Source organism: Cladophialophora bantiana (assembly GCF_000835475.1).
Source record: "Cladophialophora bantiana CBS 173.52 unplaced genomic scaffold supercont1.6, whole genome shotgun sequence".
In the NCBI taxonomy this organism is placed as follows: domain Eukaryota; kingdom Fungi; phylum Ascomycota; class Eurotiomycetes; order Chaetothyriales; family Herpotrichiellaceae; genus Cladophialophora; species Cladophialophora bantiana.
This window is the reverse complement of record NW_015971580.1, coordinates 1,346,710-1,373,436: the sequence shown is the minus strand read 5'-3', so window position 1 is coordinate 1,373,436 and position 26,727 is coordinate 1,346,710. Positions and strand designations below refer to the sequence as shown.

Sequence of the window (26,727 nt, the reverse complement as noted above, 5' to 3'; positions counted from 1 at the left end):
TTTCTTGTCCAAGCTTTTCCTGACTGACCCTACGCCGCTAGAGTACATTTTCCAGGAGCCCTGAATAGCAAATTTACCTCGACCATGAAGTTTCAGAATCCAGCCGAGGAGAACGCCATGCCCACTTACAGAATAATGGATGCTGATGGCAACATTGTCGACAATACCAGAAACCCCCATTCAGCCTCTAACGAAGAAATCATTCAGTGGTACCGCAATATGTTGACTGTCAGCATCATGGATTTGATTATGTTCGACGCGCAACGGCAGGGACGGACCAGCTTTTATATGGTCTCTGCGGGCGAGGAGGGTATTGCCGTAGGATCGGCCTCGGCACTAACGCCGGACGATGTCTGTTTCCTGCAGTATCGCGAACAGGGGGTGCTCGTCCAACGTGGCTTCACGTTAAAGGAGATGATGAGCCAGTTGTTTTCGAACAAGGACGATCACGGTAAAGGACGAAACATGCCTGTACATTACGGCAGTGGTAAGCTTAACGTGCATACCGTTTCGAGTCCTCTAGCAACCCAGATCCCGCAAGCGTCTGGGGCTGCATATGCACTGAAGATGCAGCGCCTCATCAACCCAAATGTTCCCCCTCGGATTGTCGCCTGTTACTTTGGAGAGGGTGCGGCGAGCGAAGGAGATTTCCATGCAGCACTGAATATCGCCGCCACCAAATCATGCCCTGTGGTATTTGTCTGTCGCAACAATGGCTTCGCGATTTCGACAGCCAGTATCGAGCAGTATAAGGGAGATGGCATTGCCAGTCGAGGACTGGGGTACGGCATTGATACCATCCGGGTAGACGGCAACGATATCTTTGCCGTGAGGGAGGTTATGTTGGAAGCCCGGAAACGAGCTCTTGAAGGTGACTGCAAGCCCATCCTCGTGGAAGCTATGAGTTACCGCGTCAGCCACCACAGCACCAGTGATGACAGCTTTGCATATCGAGCCAAACGAGAGGTTGAGGAGTGGAAACGGAGAGACAACCCCATTACTCGACTACGGAAGTGGATGGAAAAGAAGGGCATCTGGGATGAAGACAAAGAGAAGGAAGCGAGGGCGTCGATACGCAAAGAAGTACTGCGAGAGTTTTCGGCCGCGGAAAAGGTCAAGAAACCACCGATACGAGCTATGTTCGAAGATGTTTACGAGGAGATCACGCCGGAGGCCCGAGCCCAAATGAAAGAACTCAAACGGATCATCGAAGAGTATCCAAAAGAGTATAGCAGCATTTCGCAGCATGAGAGAGGAATCAAAAGTCTGGAGGAGTGAGTCTGGACGGGTTAATAGTGGCATCAACACGTATAGGTCACCCGAGGGAAGAGATGGGGTCCGATTACCCGACACCCCACACCTATCATATCAGCTCAATCCAATCGAGGCAAACTTGGAGGCCTCTGATTGTCCATGGTGGGCAAGGCTGGGCCTGTGAACAAGGGACACGTTAGTGACAACAAGGCTGTGTGTGGGGAAGGTTGCAAACGAGGAGGAAACCGCCAATTGGATCGCGGAGCCTTGGTGGTGCTACCCAGTACTTGGCGCCACTGTGGTTTGCGTATTGCCAAGCCAGGAAGGTTTAGTGGGGGCCCAGCCACCGACGTTCTGGGCAGCCGCCAGGGTTCAAGGAGGCGAGGAGGGTCTTTCGGTCCGATCTTCGACGCTAAGGCTCTGCGTCAGCCTCGCTTGCCTCGAGCTGGGCTTCCAGCCTCCTTCAATCTCTCCAATCCAGTTGTCCATCTCGTTGTTTTCCGTGAATAGAACTCGTTTGCTGTAGAAATGGCCAATGACCGGACATGCTGCTGGCTCACGGCTAAACTGAATTGGTCGAAAATGTTTCCCGACTCCTCGGGTTTTGGCGTCAGGAGATTGTGGTGTTGTCGCAGAAGCTGACGTCGTGTTGTCTACCAGCCACCTCGCCGCGAAAACCGTCAGTGACTACTTGTACTTTTGTGCCCATGGCCATGGAATCTTTTTTCTCTTCTCTTCCCTGCCGCATTCACTCTCAATCTGTCCTTGTTGTTTGTTCAGTAAATATCCGCTGATGAACTTTGGGTTACTTGTCATGCTATCGACTAGAGTTTGCTAGTTTCCTCCCGCATTTTTTCTGTGCTTGACCCTTGCTGCATTGTTCCGGCGTTGGATATTGTTAACCCTGTACACTATGTATCCCAAACTGGCAGGCTCAGTGCTTGCTGCATTGATCCTTTGCTCTCTCATACCAAGCACGGAAGCACAGACCTATTCGTCATGTAACCCTCTGCTGCAGAGTGAGTCCATTTCCTCCACCGCTTTTCAGTACGATGACTGACTGTGCTCAGGTGGATGTCCTGCAGACCCCGCGCTGGGCAGGAGCGTCGACGTTGATTTTACGGCAGGCTCCTCAAGCGAGTTCACCGCGTCAGGAGCTGTCAGCTATACTTCCGACGGTGCAGCCTTCACCATCTCCCAGCATGGCGATGCCCCTACCCTCTCCTCGAATTGGTATATCATGTTCGGGCATGTCGACTATGTGGTGAAAGCTGCACCAGGAACAGGAATAGTCAGCGCCGCGATTTTGCAGTCTGATTGCCTTGACGAGATCGACTGGGAATGGTTAGGCGGGGATAATACGCAGGCCCAGAGCAATTATTTTGGAAAAGGCATCACCACAACTGGTTACAATAGAGGAGCCTACCATGGGGCACCCAACAACCATGACGAGTTCCATACATACAGCATCGACTGGACTGCTGACCAGATTGTTTGGTCAATCGACGGGGCTACGGTCCGAGCCATGACTCAAGAACAGGCTGAAGCCGGCCAGTACCCACAAACTCCCATGTACGTCAAACTGGGGGCCTGGGCTGGTGGTGATCCATCCAATCCCGAGGGCACGATTCAGTGGGCTGGAGGAGTCACTGATTACTCGAAGGGGCCCTTCACCATGTATGTGAAGTCTGTCCACGTCACAGATTACTCGACCGGGTCCCAGTATACCTACAGTGGAACCAGCGGCACATGGCAATCCATTGTTTCCACTGGCGGCCAAATCAACAGTGAAGGAGATGGAACACCTGCCTCGTCCGGGACAGCACCCGCCGTTACCTCCTCCGTGCCCAACAGTGCTCCGCTGGCCTTTGGGAACAGCGGCGACACTTCTTCTGTGTATGCAACGCGAACAGGCTGGCCGTGGTCTGGAACGGCCACAGCCACAGCAGTGTCTGTGGTAAGCTCTTCAATTTCTGGGCTGACAAGTCAGTGAATTTTTCTCTCGCTCCAGCTCCAAATGTGGTGTATATGGGCTAACCAGTCTTTAGTCAACATCCCTGTCCTTCTCTTCGTCCTCGTCGGCAGCCTTGCCTTTGGGTTCGGCCTCGGCTTCGCTTGAAGTGGTCAAGTCGTACAACGAGCAAGGATTTCCGACACTGGTCACCATCAATCCGGCGGCGCCGACAGCACCAAAGAGCTACGATAGCCAGGGGTTCCTCATCACCAACACCGCTGCGATTCCTCTCTCCACATATCAGCCTGCGACTACACAAGGATCGCCAATCACAAGTGTAGCAGGTTCTCCATCAGCGAGCTCAGCACCAGCTGTTTCTTCGACCTCGGCCCCAGGACCATCCGAAAGCCCGAGCTCCGCAGCTTCCGCTCCCCAGAGCTCGAGTGCTACGGCATCGGAAGCTCCTGGAGCTGCGAGTACATTGTCAAGCACAGTGCCTATCTCGACCCTCAGTTCGACATCCACATTGATATTGAGCTTTGTGCCCACCTCAGTCTCCGCCACGGCGTCAACGACAGTTATTTCCACCGAAACGGGATCAATAACCGTATCCACATTTAATTCTCCCTCAGGCGTCGCAAGCTCATCTTTCACTAGCTTATTTAGTTCCCAGTCACAGTCCGCCCTGTCAAACTCTGGTACCGTTGTCGGGACCCCAATCACAAGCAGCACAGATGCCACAAGCATCTCAGGCAGTGCATCGATCTCAACCCCAGCTTCATCTGCAGCGTCATCCTCTCTAACAAGTCGATTAACTTCGGTCTCCAACAGAAGTTTGTCGACGACTAGTTCAAGAAGCTCAACAGGCGAAAACCGGAGCAGAACCAGCACGGTAAGCTCACAACAAAGTACAACATTGGCGACATCGAGTCAAGTGTCGAGCAGAACATCAACGCTTTCGGCATCGGCCACAGCATCGGGAACGCCGCCTGCAGTGAATGGTGCGGCTCAGAAACGGATTTTCCATCCACTGGGAGGGGTTGTAATGTTAGGGGCATTATGCTTGTTTTGAACGAAAAGCTTGGAAGGGGGCATTAACCAACGGGGCCGGCATTTGTCAGCTTTACTAGGGTTTGTAATGGAGGGTGGCGCTGGAAGGTTTCCAGAAGGCTTTCAGGGGTCTGGCGCATGCACGAGGCTGCGACAGCCCAGGGACATCACGCTGGTGGCGCTATGGACATGATGAGAAATGGCTGAGATACCCGGATAGAAGGATAATAGATTTTGGCCCGTCCTCCCTGGCGGGCTTGGTTACGACGAATGATGCAAAATGCACCATCCCGGGACCTCATTTCGTTGACATGCTGGTATTAGTGTAGGGCAAACAGTAGGCATTGCTGGTCTAGGCAAATGCCTTATCGCCCTGGACCTCGTGGTGAGAAAATTGATGCTTTCTCCATCCGTTATCTGGACCATGAGCCGCATTTGATACCAGAACCGCTCATTTCCGCTTCCTGAGAAATGAAGAAAAGATGTTGTGGAAGGCCCAGCTGACCATCCGTATCTCCCCCCTCTCAAAAAGCCTAACCGTGGGCCAAAGGGGGGTAAGAATGAGTGGAAAGGCACCAGGCTGGCTCCCCTGCCCTCCCTTCCCCTCCCTGCCCTGCCCACGGCGTAGGTACGTCACCAAATGACCATCGCACAAAGTTGTGTACAGTAAATTACTCCACCACAACCACTTTTTTCCCGTTTCTTCGTTCCTGGTTGTCTGTGTCGCCGCGGGTCACGCCCGCCACTGGCCGAGCGAGCCAAAGCCAGGCATTTCGCTGGTGCACCCTGCCTTGCCCTGCATCCTTAAAGCTGCAACCATCCCACTCACTCACGCACTCACGCACTCACTAACCTCGACAACTCCAAGGGTCCCCGACGCACAAAGCCTCCCGCTCTGCCCGCTCTCATTTCGTCGCCTTCCTACCACCTCTTGCACCTCCTACCTACAGTGCCACCATGGCGACCGAGGCTCGTGTCGATATCTCGCAGACTCATCCCTACACCTGCAATTCGTGTGCGGTGGCCTTTCGCAACAGTGATGCCCAACGGACTCACATGCGGAGTGACTGGCACAGATACAACCTGAAGCGTAGGTTGGCCGAGTTACCTGCAGTCTCCTCTGAAGACTACAACGAGAAAGTTCTGGCTGCTCAGGCGACCACTAATGCCGCCGCCGCCCAAGCTGCCTACGCCAAGCTGTGTACCACCTGCCAGAAGACATACTATAGTGAAAACGCATATCAGAATCACCTTGCCAGCAAGGCACACAAGACAAGAGAAGTGGCGTCAGACAGGGGTTCAGCACGAGATGCAAATTCCGTAACTGCGTCCGACATGCGGCGGCCGGAATCCACAGTCGACTCGACAGCAGACTCGGAACCTCGAGATCCAGTGGCGGAAGCAGAGTTCGAGCAAGTGGTTGCAGGCATGAAAGAAACGTCCATCCGAGATATGCCTGGAATGACACGGAGACCTTCAAACCCTCCGCCAGACGCAGAGCCTCGAGAAGATCATCCCATGTCACCAGAAAAGGCCGAAATCTCGTCCATTCCCCTCTCCAGATGTCTATTTTGCAATTACGACTCTCCCAACTTGAAACTCAGCGTCACGCACATGACTAGGATACATAGCCTATTTATCCCCGAGCAGAGTTATCTGGTTGACCTGGAAGGTTTGATCCGATATATGCAGGCCAAAGTCCACCGAAACTTTGAGTGTCTGTACTGTCACAAACTCAGGGGTAATGCGGAAGGTGCGCAAACTCACATGAGAGATAAGGGGCATTGTAAGATTGCCTTTGAGACAGAGGAGGAGATGATCGAGGTCGGACAGTTCTATGACTTCTCCAGCACATATTCCGACTATGGTGAGGAAGGGTCCGGTGGCGAGATGGAAGGAGCAAATGCACAACAGAATGGTGGAGTCAAATTGGAGGGCACAGCAGAAGACGGTGCAGACGATGGCTGGGAAACCGACTCCTCCTTCTCCTCGCTCGACACCAACGAACTTGCTTCCGTCCCGAATGACGATCGAACCCTATCTTATCAACGACTTCCCCTGCACAGACACCACTCCAACACCGATCCCAGACCCCACCGCAACGCAGACGGCTGGCACTCACACGCTCATCACCACAATAACGCGGTCTTCTACGACGAACATGAAATGCATCTTCCCAGTGGCAGGGTGGTTGGTCACCGAAGCTTGAGGAAATATTACCGGCAGAATCTGCATAATTACCCCACGGCAGCCGAACGAATGGAACGTGCCCAGAGATTGATTGAAGAGGGAAGCTCAGAAGACGCGGAAATGGACGACGTGGATCTTCCGGCAACCCCTCCTCGAAATAGTCTCATGAGACGCGGTGAGGCCGGTATGCTTGGCGCCACGAGCCAGCAGCGACGAGATGCCCGTTCCGAGGAGATTAGGGCCAGACAAAAGGAGCGACGGGCGCAGAATCGGTATCAGGCCAAGTTGGAGAAGCAGGCCAACAGTCAAAAACACTACCGGGTAAGTGTTGGTTGAAGAAGACTGTGTCTTTGATCGGAGAGACGCTGACTAGCTTTTAGGATCCACTATTGCAGTGATTGATGAGACCGATGCTCTCTATGCCGACTGATCCGACTGCCACAAAGCTGTCATGCCGACAACAGAGCTTTTCCGATGCGCCGTACATAGCGTTCTTTATTTCGCATAGCATGCATATCGCAGGTTATAAAAAGTCAAGTCCGGAAACAACAAAAACGATACGACATGACGACCCATGGTACCCTAAAAGCGGGGGTTTTGCTGCATCAATTCACCTGAGGGATTTTGAGTCGTTCTCGATGAACTCAGAGGATGGGCCTGGCGTTGTCTCAGGTCCCGCTTGGTAGTCATTTTATCGATAACGGAGGGAAGTATTGCAGCCGTCGCTGACGAAGCAGCGAAATCATCGCGAATTAAATGGCCTATTTTTAGTGTATCGGCATGCTTGGGCTTGAAAGCTGCCTCTCAATACATCGGGTTGGCCACTGGGACCTCCTGAAAACCAACCTCGGTGACACACAATTCCTTCGTGGCTCTTAATATTGTGTTGGCCCAGGTAAGGCTCAATGAGCAAAAAAAGGCAAGAAAGGGGCAAAAATCAAATAGTCCACCGTAGACATGAAGCTGGGTGATCCGTACGGCGGATCACACGACCACTTGTTCGGCCTTGGCGTCCTATTCTGACTGAAGATTCCGACTAAAGCTCTCCATTGGGTTTCGCGGCCTGCTTTTCTGTCAATATCATTACCCTCTCATCTAGAAGTTAACCCTTGTAAATCGCCCTCGCTTGACTAGCATAGACTCTTCTCACACACTCTCCACTCGACCCATCCGCGAGCAATGGCCAAAAAGCGTACGTCTTAGTCTAATGAGTCCCTCTTCACCCTCTCCCAACAGCTATTCATTAACTGACATCCTATGCCACAGCCAAATCCCGCACTATCGCCGTCCGCCTGATCTCCATGGCCATGACGGGGTACTACAGGACGATGGTACGCCCTCGCACGTCGAGACCCCTGAGCATGATGAAGTACGACCCTGTGGTCAAGAGGCAGGTGCTGTTCTTGGAACAGAAACGAGGAAAATAAAATTGCCGCCACGGCCCCAAAGGAAAAGAGGAAATTACAAGAGGGAAACAGTTGAGGGGGTTCACTTCGCCCGCTTCGCTTGGTTGCATAGTAGCTTGGGATAAGGAGAAGGTAAAAAAGCTATGGAAGCTAGCAAGCAAGTGAGAAGAGGCACGGGGGCACGAGGCACGCGAAATCCTGAGGTTGGAGAAAAGGATGAATCGGTCTCTCCAGAAAGCTGCCGCTGGGCGCCGTTTGAGTGAGAGTACATCGGCAGCCTAGACTCTGACAAGGGAAGCACTCGGTTAATGTGCTGGGTACCTCTGACGACTCGGCCTCAATTCGAACATCCCACCTTCTGAAAACTTGCCTTTAACGACAAAATCGACAAAGCTACCCGGGCCGTACCCAGGGGATGAGATCGAATCGACATATCGCGTTCTGAACGCTCGCCGCAGTGATCCCAATTCAGCCCGCGCCAGCTCGAGGAAGACTGATTATCATGTCCGAAACCGCCGCTTCGAGAAAGAAAAGCGCAGCGCTCCCCTTGTACTCCATCCCTCTCCACTCTCAATCGACATGCGACCAAACCTTCCACAGCCAAGCCCTCAAGGCCAAGAAAACAAGCCCAGCTCGTCGTCGCAAACAAGACACCGCTGGTGAGAATCTTCCATGCGCCTCACAATGTAAATACGACACACGCAAACACGGGAAACAGCCGTCTTGGAAAGGAAGTGAGCCGGATAGACACCGCCCAGACCTATGTGCTCTTTCCGTTTGAAGGAGACTGCACACGCATACGGAACTGAATTTCCCACCCGACCCAAGCCGTCAACCAAGGGCTGCCAACTAAGAGCAAGACAAGACAAGGAAAGAAATTGTTCTGGAATAAGCGGCACGGCACGGTCTAGTCTGATCCGGTGCCATTTGATAAGACGTAGTTGTTCCATTGGTATTTAGGAATTCCAAGAGTGGGAGGCCATTCACTGGCCACGGTGAAGGTTGAAGGCGCACCGCATGTTCGTTTTCCACACTGTACTGTACAATAAGAGATTCTCTAAGATCATAGCTATGACAGCTTCCTGCCAGTTCTTTGACGCCACTTCACTCTCACACTTCACACACTTGAGGCACTTCAGGCCGTTCAGGCCCATCTCTGGCCTCACAAGAAGAAAATGAAGATGGTGTCTTTTTACCTGTCCTGATACGTCCTCACTCGAAACATTGACTTCGACTCGGAGTCTCTTTAGACGATATGCTATTCCCGTTAAAGGATTTCTCCTTTTTCCAAGTTATATTTGTTTGCTTGGTTGCCGCTTTTTTCATTCCTGTATCTGCGCAACGATCTATCCCGTGAGATACACCATACATACCATTTAGCAGCAGCTGGCGTCTTAACTGACTGACTGACCGACAAGTCCTTTCATCAAACTCAATGAATCGATGCTCCATGGGAAGAGCAGAAAACATATACAACACACATATCGCTACAGCCAAAAGCAAAATATTCACAGGAGCTTCTCACAACACACCTTCTCTCTCTCTTTCTCTATTTTCCTTTTCTTCGTATCGTGCCCACTCTCCGTTCTCGTTATGCCGTTCTTGTCTGAGAGTATCTCTTGCTTTGCTCTCTATCAAGTCCCCGCAGCAAACCGAGTGGCGTACTTGTCTTGGCGGGAGCCTCTACGGGCAGGTTTGGATGTTCGTTGACTCTTTCCTGGGCCGGGGGCATTCGTTCCTACAACGCTGTTGGTGCCGCCGGCGGTACTGTCCTTACGAAAGCCGACCGTGGCTCGAGATGAAGACTTTTCCACCCTCTGTTTTGGCGTGATTGGTGGTGGCTTCCTCGCTTCCAGGTTCGCTGGCCTCCGCTTGAGACGTTTAGAATTCTCTGGAGAAGCCTTGTCCTCAACGTTGTCCGGGTCCATTCGACGTTTGGCAGCTGAATTGGGCTGATACCGCTCACGCATGATAGCAGGTGTGGATGGACGATGGCCTTGAGACTCGCCACTTGAGTCGGGAGAAGCAGTGTGATAGTTCCGTACCCGAAGTTCACTTCTTAATCTTCTTGGACTGGGCCCTTGCTTCGAGGTGATCCCACTACTAGAAATGGTAAAGTTGAGACCGATATCAGTGGTGTCGAAATTATTCGGAACCTTCAAATCGCCTTGACTGACCTGATCTAGAAGCATTTGATCGCTTTGCGACTCATTCGAGCTAGGTAGGGCCTGTTCACCTGATTCCCCAGCGCGGCTATTGCTAGCAGTCCCTTTACTCGGCCAGACATGTACCCGGTTGCGGTCATAGCGCCTAGTGCTATGGCCAAGGTCTTGATGAATCACATTTTCGAGATTTGCCTCCCCATCAGGGGTAGAGACTGGGGCGAGTGCTGAACTATAGTCCACTTGCCCTTGCTCTGGGGATAACAAGAGGCTTTCACGCTCCACGGGTAGAGTCTCTTGGACTTCGATTTGTGTTTCTGGCACAACGCTCATAACACCAGTCAAGGCATTTGACGAACTGGAATGCAAAGGACTGCCATCATTGAGAAGTTGAGCATCGCCGCCACTGGAACTCGGCCGGGAGTGATGCAATTCATTGTAATGGAAGCTCTTTGCGTTTCCTGAGCGATCCGCGCCTCTTGGTTGCTGTTGGGGTCGAGTTGCCTCGTAATCATCGAGTTTGGCATTGGAGACGGCACCTTCAAGACTTAGGATTCGCTGTTGCATGAGTGTCAATTGCTCTTCTTTCTGTCGCAATTCGCCTCTGAGATTTTTGAGTTCGTCAGTCTGACCGCCAAGTGACGACAATTGCTTCTGCAGTTCCGTGATTTGATTGTCCTTCTCCTTGGCCGTCTCCTGCAAGGGTGCAATCTGAGCGCATTGCTCATTCAACTGTTTGAGGTTCTCTGTAAGAGACGTGACGGCTTCCTCGAGGGAGGTGTTCGTTGTTTCTAATCCGCTGATGCGAGCTGTCTGACCCTGAGCAGCAGTAAGAGTCGATTCCAGGACGGCATTCTCGGTGATCTTCTGCTGGAGCTTTTCCTGCAAATCCTCCTGCTCAGAGAGCCGTCCCCGCAAGTCCTTGAGCTCAGTATGGATGATGGTGTTCTCCTCTGCGAGTCTGTCCCTTTCTCGGGCTTGTTCGTCGAGATGAGCAGACCTGTTTCGCAGGTTCTCGATCTGCCTTTGGAGGGTTTGGATCTCCGTTGAATCTTCCGCAATTTGCTGGAGCTGAGATACAGACTCTTGTTTAAGCGCTTGGAGAGAGCAACGCAGCTGTCTCAGATCCTCCAGCTCAGCCGTAGCTTCTCGCAGAGAATTAAGAGTCTCCTCAAGTTTTCGAGAATCGTCATCTGCCTGACTCAACTTTTGCTCAAGCATACCTATCTGCTCTTGCAACTCTTGGTGATGTTCGATAGCCGTAGCCGTTTCTGCCCGAGACTTGTCAAGATCATGTCGTGTTTGTGACTCCTGGGCTTTGATACTCGCCACTTCGTCTTCGATCGCCAGTGCTCTCTGTATCTCATGGTCTAGGTCAGTCTGGAGATTTGAAAGTCGAGCACTCATGTGATTCAACTGTCTCAGATTAGCAACGTCTGGTCAGACGGATCTGGCTGCCCTACCTCTGTATTTTGCTGTTCATTTTGCCGTTCGGACTCGCTCAAAATGTCTTCGATGGTCGTCAACTCGGCTTGGAGAGAGCTGTGCTCTTGCATGGCTTCGGTTAGACGGATGGTCAAATCAGTGACTTCTGCTTGCCTCTCGATCTTGTCTTGTCTGCACTTTTCAAGCTCAGAGCATGCTATTTGCCACTTTGTCGTGACCGTACGCAATGAAGTCCGGAGCTCCTCACTTTGTATCTGGGCTGCTTCTTTGTTATTTCTGAGACTCTTGTTGACGTCTCGCAATTCTGTCTCATGTCTCTGTGCCTCGCATTTTGCATCGCGAAGCAGTTCTATGATCTCTTGCGTCTGCTCTGTCTTTCCTTCTAGTCGAGCCACTTCTGCCTTTGCTTCCACAAGTTCAATATTACCGGACTGTACTTCTGATAGTAACCTCGAAGCCTGAGTAGAGACGTCATGTTGCAAGTCATGCTTGAGGCTTGCTATCGCTGTCTGAACTTTCTCGGAAAGCGAACCCTCAAGCTTGGTGAGCGACGCGTTCACTGATGTGTAATCTTCTTTCGACCGAATCAGGTCCTCAAGATCGTCCTCAATCATGGACATAATTCGATGCAAGCACTCGTTGATGTGTTCGGCCGCTGTATTCGCTTCTGACTTCTCATTTTGAAGTGTGCCGAGCTGTTTGGAGAGATCCTGCAGTGCTTTATTGGTGATTTGGTGTTGGTGGTGAAGTTTGACATTCTGCTTGTTTTTCTCCTGCTCCAAATGGAGTATATGAGCCTCCAACTTTCGACATCTCTGCTTCTCGCTCCTCAAATGCTCGTCTTGAGCTATGGCGAAAGCATCTAACTGCTTGATAGTTGTAACACTATTTTGCGCCATTGATTTGGCCTCACGAACTCCTTCGCGGACCCTTTCCGTTCGCTCTGAGGTCACGCGTGAGGAACACCGCACTTCCTGCAGCTGCATAAACAATTGATCTCTGTCTTTGGCCAAGGCTGTGAGAGTTTGTTGGAACTCTGCGGCCTTTTGCTGCAGCATCTCGCAGTCTTTGTTTGTCTCCATAGCCCATTTCTTCAACTTGTAGTACTTCTCCCTGAACACGTCCAAGCTATCTCTGAGAAGCTCAGAGTATTGAGCACATTCATCTCGTGCGTTAGCCATCTGTCGAAGCTCTGCATCTGTCTGTCCCTGGAGTCGTCGGAGACTCTGATTTTCGTGTTCAAGGAAGACCAGCCTCTCTAGGGATTTTTGTGTTTCTCGTGCTCGGGACATGAGAAGAAAAAGCAGATCTTCTTCTGAAGGCTGCGGGAGAGTTCCGGTAGTACGGGGTCGATGCATCTGACGATGTTGGGTCGGTTTTGGACGGTGCTTCCTTGGAGTCTTTGAAACCCTCGATTCATGCATTGGACCTACACCCACACTATCCGCCATATGAGCAATGGAACTCGCTCTTGTTAGGGTGTCGATCTTCGGTGAAGGCATCGAGTCCGAGCAATTGAAAACTCTCCTATCAACAAAACTGGAAGGCTCCATATGCTGGTGGTTGAGGTGACTCGGTTGGATAGGTGCAAACTCGAATTGAACTTCATCACTCGATACAACTCCCGAACCTTCTCTTCCAAGTAGAGCAGGAAGGCGGCTGATGTGGTCGTGCCCAGGATCATGGCCGTCTTTGAACAGTGCTTCAGGAGTTGCTTCGGCGGATGTGGTCCGATCCTCTAGATCGTCGACGTCAGTGTGGGTGCTAGAAGAAGTGTGTTGTGGCAGCATGGCCTTACCTTCAATGCCATGGGTGTGGTCCCGGTGAGAGTCCTCTTGTAGCTGGCCACACAGGGCCTTAACATCAGAGCTTTCTGGCGCATGGGATTCCGAAGCCATTGCACAGCATTGGATGAGTGCTGACAAGGTTTGAGAACATGAGAGTGAGGTGACGAGGGAGGAGACTGAAGGAGGTGCAGTGGCAATGGCAGTCAACGAAGCCAAGACTGAGGTTACTGCCAACTGCGCCAACGTGGCAAACTCCCGAGGCACGAGTCATATAATGCTTCCACAGACGTCCATCAGCAACGAGTCTTCTCATCTCGGACTGCTGACCAAATCTCATAGTTGCAGAGGAGTGTAAAGGGCCATCGATCAAAGGGCTGAGGCGACGCACTCTTCCGCTGAAGGCAATGAATCGCGAAAGGGACACCTTCTGATGCCGGAAGATCAGACCGTTTATCACTGTTGCAGAATGCCAATCTCGGAACTGCATATCAATCCAGGTAGTTGATGAAAACGCTCGCTGTCTCCTGAAGAGAGGAGTCCAGCGGAGAGAATCCATTGGGAAAGATGCAAACAGAGAGATTCAAGTCTGTCTGCCTGTTCTGCTCATTGCCATGGTATCATTTCAAGAAGAGGCATATCCGACATATCAATATGTTCCCTAACCACATTCCCTCCATATTGGTACTCGCCCGGAGGAGTTCGTTAATTCGTACAGCCAAACCTCAGAGTTTCGCTTCAGGTCGTTCCGGACCACCTCTCTATCGTCCAAATACTCTCTTCCACAAGGGTGTCTTCGGGCTGTCCATCTCAAAGGCCGAAGACGGAATGGTGACACTGGGAAGCCTTGGCCGTTCCTTGTCCTTCTTTGCAGCCGTGCCTCCTGCTGCGTCGTTCTCCCTTCTTGTTTCGACCTTGACAGCAGAATCCGTCAGTCCCTTTTCGAGATCACGACTGCTGCCTGTCGACGACGATCGGCTTCCGCTCCCTGGCTTCTTTTCATTGGTCGCATCCGATTTGGATCTTGATAATTGATCGTTCGCTTTCTTCAATGTGTCCTCGGCCAGTCGTCTCTTCTCAACCGGAGAGAAAGTCATTTTCTTGGGCGTAATTGGTGTCGTAACGGCCTTGACCGCGCTCGTGAATCTTCTTGCTGACCGCCGAATGCTTTCCTTGATCTTCCATTGTCTCTTCTTTGCCAAGTAGAACAAAATGGTCATCGTGCCTGCGAAACGTGAAAATCCACCATGTTAGGACATTCGACCAGTACTCAAAGGCATATGATGATTCTAGGTCATTGGGGGGAATCTCACCACCAAGGACGACTATGATACTAACAACCAGGGCAATTGCAATCGTAGCCCCCCGGCTCAGGTTTACCGAACCAGTATCCGGACCTGCAGCTCCGGCGTCTTCTGTGGAACTTCCAGGACTGGAGCCGATGTCGCCAGGTTCCACGCCCTGAGCTCCACCGCCATCACCGGACTGTGCAAGGGCCCGCGAGTATTCGAGAAAGTCGAGGCATAGAAGAAGTGCGAGGACGTGCCGGGATGGTCGTGCGAGTGGTGAAGTCATGGTCACTATGGCTCCTTGAAGGAGAATTTCGTCCTGCGTTTCTTGATTGCCTCGGGGAGAGGGAAAGCGACTTGTTTGAAGATTATGGAGGACAGTTCCGAGCAGCAGAAGAAGATGCGAGAAAACAGAAATACGGACGGAGTAGAGGTTGTCTTGTCTTCTCCTGCGGTATCGACCCAGCTTATGTTGAACAGGATGGGCGTCTGCATAGCTGCCGACCCTTGGACGGCGCCATCTCGAACGGCGTGCTGGGCAAATGCACTGCCTCTGACCAGGGGCCTCTGAGGTCGGTCCTTGGGTCGACACGACGAAGACAACCCGGACAACAAGTGTGATGAGGGCGATTGGAGATGGGATGCGAGTGATGAAACGTGAGAAGAAGAATTATAGACCAATCATGCTGGCCCCATTTGGGTTAGTGAAGTTCTATTAAGCGCCCACTTGAAACCATCACAAGGCTTGGCAGCCTCGCCTCCATTTGCGTGTTGCTATGCCAGTGGCACGTGATTATGGACCGAGCACTCCGTATATCACTTGTTTCATCATATTACCGTGGATATCACAACAAGGGCCTTCGGACTCTGAATGATAATCACCTATGTACCTCGTACTCGGTAACGCATCGGAGCCTCCTTGCTTTCTCATCATGGTCTCGTGACACCTATTACTCCGACTCACAACGACCCAAACGGGTATACTCCTATCATGGTCCGCCCAGTTTGTGTGTTCACAGCGTTTCCCATCCGCCAGCATTGACCTCGCTCTCCAGTTTCCGAGCAATTGTGCTCCAGACGCTGCCATTGATCATCAACCACGTATCTCTTAGCAGCTTGTCATATCGCTTCTGGTTCAGAATCAACTGGTGTTTCGACCTCAGCCCCGAATCCGTCTCCCCATGTTTAGTCAAGTATGGTGCTGGGAAAAAGGATCCGTGGCTCATAGTAGAACTTGGTGACAACCCATGACCTCGCCGGATAGCATCGGCAATAGTAGCCTTGGAATCTTTTGTAACATGCAGTAGTGCTACGTGACATTTCCGTATAAAGAGGAACATACCGATCGGGCTCGAACATTTTTCCACATGAGCATTACAGCCGCCGCGCTTGTCATTTGTCTGGCAGCAGACAGTCTGGGAACAGAATATCTCCCCGCAAAAGAGGCAGAGAGCAGGATCCGACACCTCTTTACCCGTGGTAGGACATTTTCGTTTGTGCGCTTCTTCCATCAGCACATCAAAATACTTCGGAAGCCCGATCAATTCAAACGGCGCCGGGTGCAGCAGTTGGATACCCAGTGGGTGCCCAACGAGCTGAGGCATCGCCTTGGTGTTCAGTTCGAAGCGTATGCAATCTAATAGCCAAATGGCTGCCCGATTTTTCAGAGCGGCGCAAGCTGAATACTCGCTAAATGATGTGAGAATGTCACCAACATTTGGCAAATGTAAGAGATGGCATAGACGCTCGAGCTCCGACAACCCCGCTTCTGAGCCTGCTGTGGTTGGGAAGTCGACACCATGCGCGACGTGAAAGAAGATGGCAGATTTCCGGAGGAAAGCCAGGCCATACACCTTGCATAGCTTGAACAGCATCCCAGCCATGCTTGGTGACATGTGTTGCAGTGCACTCTCGACGCGGTGACCTTCGTCGATTTGCTGGATCTGCTTACCCACCCATAAAGCAATGTTTTCCACACTGCGCAGCTGCTCCGTTTCCGTGGTTGGAAGGCTAGCATGCCGAATCTGGTTTTGAGTGAGCTTCTCACCCACCTTCAGAAGAGCTGTGGGATTGTAAAGAAACGCCAAAACCACACGGAGGAGCTCGACGGTCAGAGCCATTTGCAAAACGTGGCGGAGTTCCAAATGTCGAATAGGGCTAAGCACCATCGTTGTCTGGACGAGAAACTGGAAAGGATCCATGCAAAGGAGAGGCAAAACCCTCTCAGACTCGGTTGATGGAGTCATAATTCCCGTCGTCCCAGCCAACTGACGCTCAAGCTGTCCGCAAAGTTCTCTGTATTGAGCCTCGACCGAACCACGGACAGTCAAGGCGCCAGTAGCCGCATAGGCGCTCAACGTGGATGACACCGTTTGTAAGTGGCTGAGCGTCTGCTGTGGTATGCTTGTCAACAACGAAGTGCCGAATTCAGCCTCGCGGCCTCTGTGGCCAATCTCGACTGAGGCTATCGTATTTGCCAAGGTATTGACCAGGAGCTGAAAGTGGTTCAGATTCGAGTCCTCCCTCGGAGCCGCAATTTGGCTCGTCGCTGCAACTATGGCGAGAGTTTCTCGAAGCCGACCATAGATGCTGGCGAGCTCTGCAAAAGCTGTCAGCTCTGGTCGCTCGGCCCATGCTTGGCTCGTCGGGCTTATGGTGAGATCACCTGATTGCCAGCGAGCTACGGCTGGGGCCAAGGAGCTGTTGGAGAATGTTGCCAGAGTCTGTAAGTAGTTCTGTGAAGCATGGGCATCAAATGAGGGGTCCAGATCCGCGGTCGGCGCGTCAACTGACGGTAGGATATTGTACAAGAAGGAGTCAAAATCTTGCGAAACAGCAAGGGCTCCGGGATAAGATTGTTGTGAGTGTTTCCATATGATCGGCAGGAATGAGTTTGCAAGCGCCTTGCAAAGGGGACACACGAACTCCTTCAACGATATCCTTTCGGGGTGGTTCCTGGCAACCTGTTGTGAGTGTCTCCGTGTAATCGACTGATAATAGTTCTCGAAACACGTGAAATGCATGATGTGGCCACAGCTGGTAGAGACCGGACCCTTCATAGTGTAGCCTTTTGGCCAACCTCCACCCAAACCTTGAAAATCAACCGTGATCTCCTGGCCCATGGCTGTCAGACGCTTCACCTGTTCATGATTGGAGCCAGAAACCCCAAATGGCCGGATACTCTCGATAGAGCGGTCTAGATTCTCGGGGATCGCAAAGAGCTCACCAACAAAGTCCACGTCATGCGTAGACGTTTGCCGTAAGATGTGAGCGTCGGTGACCATAGCAAACGTGCCGTAAAATCTTGCATCGGACGTATCTTCACGACACTGGATACATAATCCAGCAGGATATTTCCAATGGCGAGTCTCCGTCGATTTTGGTAATTCTTCATCAGGAGACTCCAGGTCTTCGTCACCCCAGTCGGTCATGCCTTGCTTGTCCATGAAACTCTGTTGCTGCTGTTGGAACTGAGCCATGACTCTTGCTTTTCGTTCCATTGCTTGTTTCTTCTTGGCCTCGATCTCGCTTTCAACGTTAGCGGGAGATGCTGTGTCGAATCTACCTGAAGGGAAATCCAAGTTCCGAGTTGCGGTAGTGAACTGATGAGGCAGCTTTTGATGGAAAAGTCGTAGCATATGCCTGATTTTGCTTCGACAAGAGCTAAATTCTTCCATGAGCCATATCTTGGACAGCACCGCAACTATGGTGGATGGTAGGCTATTGTGGGATTCTAGTTCTAGTTTCATGGCATGTCGAACGAAGGAGGCACCGTCGGGTGCGTCGTCCGTGGAATTGTCTTCTAAAGTAGCAATAAGCGCAAGTTGGAGAACAATCTGAAGAAATGCCTCGACGCGTGTTCCCGAAACTCCGGCTTTGGACTTGTGGCCTTGGGCGACGTAGATCAGAGCCTTGTGAATAACATCTGCGAAAAGGGTGGTGTTGACAACAGCACAGAGACTGGTGTATGCCTCACACGGGATATGGTGCAGCTTGGGCTCCAAGACGATGTCTTCCGGTGGTTTGTGCAACTTTTTGCCCATCCACTTCTTGTAAATGTTCTCTGCCTCATCTCTCTGGTTTTTTGTGAAGTGGGAGTTGTATGGATCCAGCTCTTGCAGATATTCTTCTTTCAGCTCAAATAAGCCAGAGTCGTGTAGGCCCTCTGGTGGCCGATATTTGGTCATTTGCTCGAGAACTTCCTGTAATTGTTCGTGGTCCTGTGCTCTTTCCGTCAGGCGAGAATACAGGTCAGAGTATGACAACGGTTTAAAACAGAGTGTATGAGCAATGTCTTTTCGAAGCGTAAGAAGTTGAGACTCGGGGTTGTCTCGGCCGGAAATGAGAGCGTCTCGGTCGGACAGTAGATTGATCAAAAGATATACAAAATCCTCTGCAAGGTCCAGCATCTGATTGTCGTCGCAGATCTCGAGGGAGTCGAAGCCACTTCGCATCCAAGCAGAAAGGCCGAAACGATCGATCATCGACGCAAGTACTCGACTGGGATCACAGGCCACAAGTGCAGTTTGCAAAAGGAACAGATCTCGGTGGTGTCCAACGTCGCGGTGTGCGACGCTTTTGTACTGTACCATCTGATGGCGCAAACTCATTCCATTTCGGACCCAAAGATTAGCCTTCATCTGCGCCAACCAGGCACAAACACGAAGTGGGAAGTCGAACATTGCAAGAAGTGCATCGTCGACTGAATTGAGGGCATTTTTAATTGTGCTATCCCGGGGACCCAGCGGGGTATCATGCAGGTGTGACAAGAATGTCTGCGCGGTGTCTCGGAGGGTGGTTATGGACTGTTTGAAATCCTTGCCGCATTCCAACAACCAGGAGAGCGTGTAGTGCAACGGGTGGTGGAAACTCAAGGCGCCTTTCTCAACTATGAAGTCGACAACTTTGTAGCCATAAGGAGCTACAGTATGAAATCGGACAGGCTCCTTGATCTCCGCCTGCTCAAACCGCCGTCGCTCGAGGCCGACAGAATTTATGATTGCGATACCTGCAGCATGCGAGATTGCATCCCAAGTTGCGCGAAGAGCCGAAGGGCTGCTGTCCCTTGACACATAATATGCTTCTGCGAACTGTCGACATAGTTTGTTGATGTCGCGGGTCAATAAAGAGGCACTGATCCAGGCATCTGTTTCATATTCAACATGCTCCCCCACAGCTCGCACGTTAGGACAGATGCCCTGGGACAGTTTGGCAAGGTCGAGAAACTGGAACAAATACTGTGGCTCGCTCCGGGCCTTGGCCTGTACAAATGGCGAGGCAAGAAAATATCTCAAATCAGAGAAGAAATGGTAAAGTCGACGGTTGGCGACGGACCCAGCATCGAAGCCTAGGGTGGCCCCTGGGTCGAGGTCCTTCGGAAATCCCACTTGCCTGGTAGTCAGGAAGGTATAAAGAATGGCCATCAAGTTTGTGAGGAAATTCCCCCGCTCAATCACCTCTTCCGTGATAGAGGGCGTGGTCAACAACTGCAATGACAGGTTTATGATGGAATGGTCTGGTTCGCGGTCTGCCACCAGGTAGAGCTGGGCGAGGGTTGTGTACAGGCCGGAGAATCTAAGTCCAAGAATACGCTTGAATTGAGGAATGTTGACAAGTGTGCTGATGAAAAGATCTCGGATATTCGTCCTTGCAAGTTTCCACAAGCGCAAATCGAAGAGGATCATGGAATCCACCCGGATATTCTTCGTGAGATCTTCATAGACGGGGAGAGTTGTATTCTGCGGAGGTTGACTCGATGGAGGCAATTTCCAGTGGTTTGGCGGCGTAGATCGATGGTGTGTAGTCCGGACAGAGACCGCAGGCGTCCTAGGTATGTTGAGATAATTGGCATTGCTGTCTGGGTCCGTGGGAGATGCATCCCCTCCCATTGTCACATTGTTTCCAGGGTCTCCGACATCCTGAGTAGGAAGAGCTGGCGGTGGAGGCGACGGTCCGTCCATATCCATTCGTTCGGCAATATCCAAGAACTCCCCGTCGCCGTCGGTGTCCATTTCCTCAGCATCATCTGTAACATCCGCATCGGCTGCTTGCTGTTCGAAGAGATTCAGAGGATGTGGCGCATCGAAACCCGCCGCTGTGAGGATGAGATCACTCATTTCTCGATCATCCATGTCGACTAGTTCATTGTCGTCCTCATCTTCGTCCTCTTCGTCATCATCAACCTCCCCAGTCTCATTACCGTCACTGACTTCATTGTCAACCAGGATTTCTCTCACGATTGCCCTTTGCATTGCAAATTGAATGGGGTGGAAATAGCGACGCCTTGACCTCCTTCTGTAATCGCGATCGTCCTCGTCGCCATGATCATCTAGATCTTCTCTCCCCACCTTAGCATTCCAAGCCTGACTACCGATCCGCCAGATCTGGAGCATTTCTTCGCATATAACGCGCCGCAGGATATGGCTATCTCCTGCAATGCTAGCACCAGCAATATCAGCAAGCCATTCAATGATTGTGCCACACATTTGTTCTCGAAAAGTATCCCTAGACGACCTGATCGTGACTGTTACTTTGATTTCTTCAATAATCTTCGCCATTCTCGTCAGCTCTTTGAGGTCGCGAGAGTGCCTGATCACACTCCTGCCGATGTCATTAGCTTCTTCGGCTTTGGCCAAACCAAACGCCTCACGCTGATGGCATGCTCGCGCCACTTGCGACTGGACCTCACGAACTGTATGCTTCTCGTCATTCCAGATGATCAAGCAGTAATCAGGATTGGTTTCGATCTCGTCCCCTGAAACGTAGTGCTCTGCAGAGAGCCTACTTCTGACTTCATCTTGGGTCACCGACTCCACCGTCTTGGGCAAGCGCAGGTTCTCCGGAGAACATGATATGATATCACAGAAGTAATCCAACACTCTGCTGACTGTGATACGAATAGACTCTTGCAAATCTGCCGGCAAGGGAGAAACATGCTCGTCGGTTGTTGTCCAGTCGTCACTGGCTGTATGAATGGCGCATTTTACAGATCTCTTCCATGCTTCGTCGTCACCGCAGTCGCAACATCCGCTATTTCCCGCACTGACATTTACGCTATACTGATGTCCTTCATGATCGCTAGCAATGAAACAGCGCGAGCAAAGGACGGCTGTTGTGTCGTCGGTGCAGGTGCTGCAATGATAGCTGGCCTCTCCCGGCTTGAAAATGTGTCCGCATGGATGACCTCTAGCAGCAGCACTGTATTCAGCATTCTCTTGTACTCCCTGCGCGTCTTGCAGCTTGAATGAGGGAGGGAAGCCCTGGGGGAAGAGATCGCCCAAGTAATCTGCTCGATCATTGGTCAGAGACCGAAAGAGGATCTCTAGGAGACTGTTTTTTGCACTGGCATCGTAGCGATAGTCATGCAGCCGCGGGTGATCGCAGAGAGCCTGGCGGAGTTGGCGGTCCAGGCTGGAGGTTGGCGTTGTCATGATGAGAGTCCCGTGGTGCCTGTGGCCCACATTTGGACGTGCAGGAGCAGTATATTCCGGCAGAGAAGGGTATCGTTGGGAACTGGCTGCGTGGATAGATGTGAGGGAAGGCGGGGATGGAATGATTGTTTCTTGCGCAGTTGTTTGGTTGTTACCAACTGAACGGGGTTGATTGTGCTTGGGGTAGGTTCTCAACCCAGATTTCGGACTCCGATAGTGGATGGGATCTCGTGGATCGTGGATTGCAGATTGCCGGAGGCAAAGTAGGAGTTCTGTTACGATTAGGCGAAGGGAAGCGTGACGAAGGCTGAGATGCAACGACTACCAAGTATGCACGATGCGTTACCTGGAGGCCAAGCCCGCGAGGCAATTATGCCCGCCTCGTCTTCGGTGCGCTTCTGTCCCCGGATTCCATACGTAACAAGTAATGTTCGCATCGGGAACATCATACGGTCACGAGATGGGGACGCATGTTCTACTGGTATCCGTGAAATCCGTCACTCAACTCTCTTCTCTTTCCCAAGGTCTAGCACATGTGGATATCAGAGTCCCAGACCAAAGACCAAGAGACCGTCTAATCTCGACTGTCTCCGTCGGGCATGCCGCCACAGAATTGTAGCCGATTTGTATCATTGGTACTCTTTCAACGATAGGCGAGCCGGTCTATTTCAATGGGGCTGTCCGAAACACAGACATGGCCTACTTGTAGTTCCGCCTCTCTCGTGGGGAATGATATCGTTGGTAAGGTCACGGGATGGTCTCGAATTCAGGTTCGTCCTCGTTGTTTGTGGTTATGTACAGAGTCTTCCTAGGTCTTTTGCTTTGCAGGTGACTTCTCCTTTCCTTGCTTCATCGGGGTCCTTCGGCCTTGACGGCATCTCCGTACTCCAAATGTATAGTGGTGGCCCGACTACTCCTCTTCCTCTTCCTCAGCTTGCTGCATGTATCTGTGCTTGATGTCTTTCCATTGCCGCTGTATTGTAGAGTCAGAATCTGCGTTCCACAATCTTGTCCATCACGGAGCACGTACACCCTTGTTCCAGTTGTCCCACATAGAGTTCGTTACACCCTCGAACGCCCTGCGAAGTGTATCAGTTTCGGAGTAGAAAGGATGTCGCAATCAACACGAGCTCACAGTTCGAATGTGAAGGCTCCAAGAAAGATAGTCGTCAACCAGGTAGCATTTTTGCGCATCAGGCCACTGTGAGGGAGTGAGCAAGAGTAGAGACGGAAGAGCTGGAAGGGGCCTCGTACTTGAAGATGCCGCTGGAAATCTGAGACTGCGATGGCTGGTCAGTATTTGAACTGCGACATAGATCTCAAGAGGCAGAGCCATACCACAGCAGGCATCTTTGCACGAGTAGCGGCGGCTTAGGGCTTGGGGGTCTTAATGAGGGTAACGCGAGGAAGTTCAGCAGCTTAGAATCAAATGCAAGACCTTCGACGAGCTTGTCGCAAGAGCTCGGAAGCCAAGCCAGAAGACAAGCAGGGCAAGTAGCCCGAATTGGAGCAGGAGTGATGCCGCCCTGTTCTCACCCCTTAGACCAGTTTTGATCAGTTCCTGCACCTCCGTGGAGATTGAATATGGGAACAATAATTGGTCCTCCAAGTTTAAAGCCATAAGCGTATCCAATGAAAGTGAGAGGCTTTTCAAAAGCGGCGTCGCCGAGCCTACACTTCAAGGCTCGATTAGCTCGATCCTCCTTCGCCATGCTCCTGCACTGTCTTACATTACCACTCTCCTCTCAGTTTTCGCTTGTCTGCTCAACGAAACGACACTCGAGCACTAACTTACCTGACGCAGAGAACAGCTTGTTGTGGAAGCTTCTCCGAAGACTGTCCTCTCGACTGAAACCTTCGAGCGGCCCGACGCTGATTGCCAACAAGCCACTGACCTTTCACTCCACCTTTTCGTCGGTTACTGCCGTCGGTCCTCTAACTTTCGGCGGAGATGCTGATCTCCTTTGGTACTTTGCGCGGTTGTGGTCATGGCTATCATAACTACATCTCTCGCTGCACGTGAAAGTGCTAAATCACGTCTGTGGAGATAGAGTTGAAGAGATCCCAATTTCTACACGAATGCACACAAATTCCCTGCAAAAAGGTGAGGTCGCAATGGAGTTCGCTATGGCGGTGACAACCGCCATTCTTGCCTTCATTATGACTTGTTCATTGGCTCCGTAAAATGGTATACCCTTTCCCCGCCCGACGTATCAACTGATGCCGAGGACCGCTCGGGGCGCACGATTCAGTGTAGACGTTACACGTCTTGTGTCGTCTCACGCTGTCGCTGATAACCCGCTTCTTCGATTGCCGAGCCCAATGCCGAAAGGAATTTGAGCGGACAGCTTTGGACCGAGTGATTGATACAGTAAATGTGTCAGAGAGCAGCGAGTGTCGGCGGCTAGACCAAGTCGAAAGTCTCTTCTTCCACTCTGACTCCTTGTATTCTTTGAAAGCAGTCCACAGTCTTATATTGGCACCAACAAAACCCGACCTTTTGTACACATAGAGACCTGTACCTGATAACTGAGTGAGGATGATTGCGTTACCGGGACCAGACCAGTCGAACCAAAACAATGGCAGGATGAAGCTGTTTGGTGGAATATTCTGATCAAAATGCACCACTGCAGGCATTGAGCAGTCTCCAAGATGCGCTAGCACATTGAAGTGCCGATAGTAATTATGTTCTGGACCACTTCTTCTGGATTTTCCGTGCATCGTAACACAAAACATTTGAGCTGTAGATAAGCCGCATAGTGGCTGAGCCTCTCACCGCCGAAGATTATTTCTGCATCCTTGCCCTCTTTGAAGTCCACGATCGAGACCAAAGGGATATTATCTTCTTTTACCTTCCAGCTGGAGAAAGGTACCTGATCTAGTGCTCCGTCGTGAAATGCCCAGCTCCAGCTAAGTACTCTGGGATTGACAGTAAGGTCCTTGAGTTCGGGCATTGAGTCTTTGGAGTCGTGTTGTACTGCGGGATTGTGTTCAAAGAACAGTTGGTAAGGCAGTTCATTGTGCCATATTCCGTAAAGGAATTTGTCTTCCAGGACGGTTTCTAGACATTCTGCAATTGCATTTTATTATCCGACCAACCCTGTAAGTTAGCCTGCATCTGCTGTACAAATTCAGAAAATCACCCCAAAGGCTTAGAAGATGCTTTTTAAGCTGGGTACCAGTAGATGATACGGCTGGACCACTCCGTCGTTGGAGCAACAGCTGATCAATCGTTGACTGTAAAGGCCTCAAGTTCTTGATAGACCCGGGTAAGCGGTGTGAGTGAAACAGATCTTGCGATACGCCATCTGCGAGCGTTTCGCAAGCTTGGTTGCAGCGGTATTCCAAAAGAGCTGCTGCATTGTGAAGAATATTGTGCAGGGAGACAGCAATCTTTCCTTCATGACCCAACCCCAGTTATTCACCAATGATTATAACACATCGCTTCCACAAGGACTCTACAATACAGACGTACTGCTATCCGGGGCTTACATTAGTCCTTTTCCACGTATCTAGATTCAGTGAGATGCAGAGAGGTGCAACGAGCGGGGGATCTCGATAGGCATACAAGCTGCCTTCCCGACCATCGGAGTCGGCGGCACTGAGGTTGCAGAAGGCGTTTTGGCATATAGAAACCCATGAATGGGGCTTCCCTTTGACCAGTCAATTTTGTCGTCTTGCATGATACAAAGGGCATCTATCCATAAATCGTTGATGCCGCCAAAGGACGCAAATTCAAGCGCCTGGTGGAACTTCTGTGGGAAATGCTCCAATATCATTCCGCAGATTAAAGCATTGAGATTAGCTTTCGTCAGTTTGACCATCTTTTCGAGATCACCCCGACAATCGGAAAGAGTCATGTAGTCTTCGCCCTTCATGCCTGCCTGGGCGGTACAGCGTAATCTGACAATGTGCTGGTTTCAGCTTAGATCATGCACCAGATGAAGCAACCTTGATGGTAGAGAAGCTGGGTTTTGGAGAGAGCAACAAGAGCCGTGGTTCTTCACGCAGTTCATAAGCCAGGTACGAGCAGTCATCCGGATCTTCTCCTCGTCTGTAGTCTTCGAACCGTATCGATAGCCGTTCGACTGAGCGGCATTCGAGTCAATTGCCAACAAAGAGCCAGGAGCAGAGGGGCCTAAAATGAACAGTCAGCGAGGAAGGTACCACTTGCAACATGGCCATCTAACCTGCCTCATATATGACCATTTTCAAGGACCAGCAGCTATCCACGCCGCTTCTTCCAGTCGGGCTTAGAAACCAGAACCAAACCGTGGGTCGCCGGGTCATGCTCCGATAGTATACCAGGGAGTATCATACCTCTTCGGGAAAGCCGTGTTCATGGCAACATTTCTCATTATAGTCGTGCTTACCCAGGTGTTTACGGTTCCCAATCTCAAAAAAAACCGGACTGAGGTATCGCGGTGGCGGCGTGCCGACAACCTCAGTGCGAGGATATCAGTCTTTTCAGAGGAAAGCATATCTGACAACTCCATCCATCCGTCAAAAGGAGGCCGTTTATCATCGAGTGACGGTTGATATCTCCAGTCGAGTTGGTGAAGGGGAGGTGGAAGGAGGCTTCTCAAGATCGAGCAGAGATGATATCCGGCCGCCAGCGCCTGCCTGAAGGTATTCGCCGAGCGATGGTTAAAGAATTCAAGTGTTTCTCCTGGGAACGGCTCACCACCGCCTGCAAAGATAGTTTTGCTTGGAGCACAAAAGCGCTGAAGAGATAATTGCGTTCGTCATTATATACCTGAGT

The 26,727-nt window shown here is 51.3% G+C and overlaps 9 protein-coding genes across 9 annotated transcripts; 4 read left to right on the top strand and 5 right to left on the bottom strand.

Annotated features, from left to right (window-relative positions):
• Window positions 1–84: 84 nt before the first annotated feature.
• Window positions 85–1,278, top strand: Z519_04807 (uncharacterized protein; the record flags this gene model as incomplete). Its single annotated transcript, XM_016762551.1, has 1 exon — window positions 85–1,278. One exon carries the CDS (start codon window positions 85–87, stop codon window positions 1,276–1,278), a length of 1,194 nt encoding a protein of 397 aa, XP_016621498.1.
• Window positions 1,279–2,167: 889 nt separating this feature from the next.
• Window positions 2,168–3,829, top strand: Z519_04806 (uncharacterized protein; the record flags this gene model as incomplete). Its single annotated transcript, XM_016762550.1, has 4 exons — window positions 2,168–2,273; window positions 2,325–3,211; window positions 3,303–3,466; window positions 3,553–3,829. The coding sequence occupies 4 exons, from the start codon at window positions 2,168–2,170 to the stop codon at window positions 3,827–3,829; spliced, it is 1,434 nt and encodes a 477-aa protein (XP_016621497.1).
• Window positions 3,830–5,215: 1,386 nt separating this feature from the next.
• On the top strand, window positions 5,216–6,846 carry Z519_04805 (uncharacterized protein; the record flags this gene model as incomplete). The annotated part of the gene is made up of 2 exons (XM_016762549.1): window positions 5,216–6,769; window positions 6,829–6,846. 2 exons carry the CDS (start codon window positions 5,216–5,218, stop codon window positions 6,844–6,846), a joined length of 1,572 nt encoding a protein of 523 aa, XP_016621496.1.
• Window positions 6,847–7,627: 781 nt separating this feature from the next.
• Window positions 7,628–7,875, top strand: Z519_04804 (ribosomal protein L33; the record flags this gene model as incomplete). The annotated part of the gene is made up of 2 exons (XM_016762548.1): window positions 7,628–7,640; window positions 7,715–7,875. The coding sequence occupies 2 exons, from the start codon at window positions 7,628–7,630 to the stop codon at window positions 7,873–7,875; spliced, it is 174 nt and encodes a 57-aa protein (XP_016621495.1).
• Window positions 7,876–9,488: 1,613 nt separating this feature from the next.
• On the bottom strand, window positions 9,489–13,360 carry Z519_04803 (uncharacterized protein; the record flags this gene model as incomplete). The annotated part of the gene is made up of 2 exons (XM_016762547.1): window positions 9,489–11,432; window positions 11,480–13,360. The coding sequence occupies 2 exons, from the start codon at window positions 13,358–13,360 to the stop codon at window positions 9,489–9,491; spliced, it is 3,825 nt and encodes a 1,274-aa protein (XP_016621494.1).
• Window positions 13,361–14,007: 647 nt separating this feature from the next.
• Z519_04802 (uncharacterized protein) lies at window positions 14,008–14,821 on the bottom strand (the record flags this gene model as incomplete). Its single annotated transcript, XM_016762546.1, has 2 exons — window positions 14,008–14,471; window positions 14,560–14,821. 2 exons carry the CDS (start codon window positions 14,819–14,821, stop codon window positions 14,008–14,010), a joined length of 726 nt encoding a protein of 241 aa, XP_016621493.1.
• Window positions 14,822–15,548: 727 nt separating this feature from the next.
• Z519_04801 (uncharacterized protein) lies at window positions 15,549–21,965 on the bottom strand (the record flags this gene model as incomplete). The annotated part of the gene is made up of 1 exon (XM_016762545.1): window positions 15,549–21,965. The coding sequence occupies one exon, from the start codon at window positions 21,963–21,965 to the stop codon at window positions 15,549–15,551; it is 6,417 nt and encodes a 2,138-aa protein (XP_016621492.1).
• Window positions 21,966–22,875: 910 nt separating this feature from the next.
• Window positions 22,876–23,315, bottom strand: Z519_04800 (uncharacterized protein; the record flags this gene model as incomplete). The annotated part of the gene is made up of 5 exons (XM_016762544.1): window positions 22,876–22,938; window positions 22,996–23,044; window positions 23,101–23,166; window positions 23,220–23,245; window positions 23,304–23,315. The coding sequence occupies 5 exons, from the start codon at window positions 23,313–23,315 to the stop codon at window positions 22,876–22,878; spliced, it is 216 nt and encodes a 71-aa protein (XP_016621491.1).
• A 2,168-nt stretch (window positions 23,316–25,483) lies between these two features.
• Z519_04799 (uncharacterized protein) lies at window positions 25,484–26,174 on the bottom strand (the record flags this gene model as incomplete). Its single annotated transcript, XM_016762543.1, has 3 exons — window positions 25,484–25,879; window positions 25,973–26,103; window positions 26,156–26,174. 3 exons carry the CDS (start codon window positions 26,172–26,174, stop codon window positions 25,484–25,486), a joined length of 546 nt encoding a protein of 181 aa, XP_016621490.1.
• Window positions 26,175–26,727: the final 553 nt, after the last annotated feature.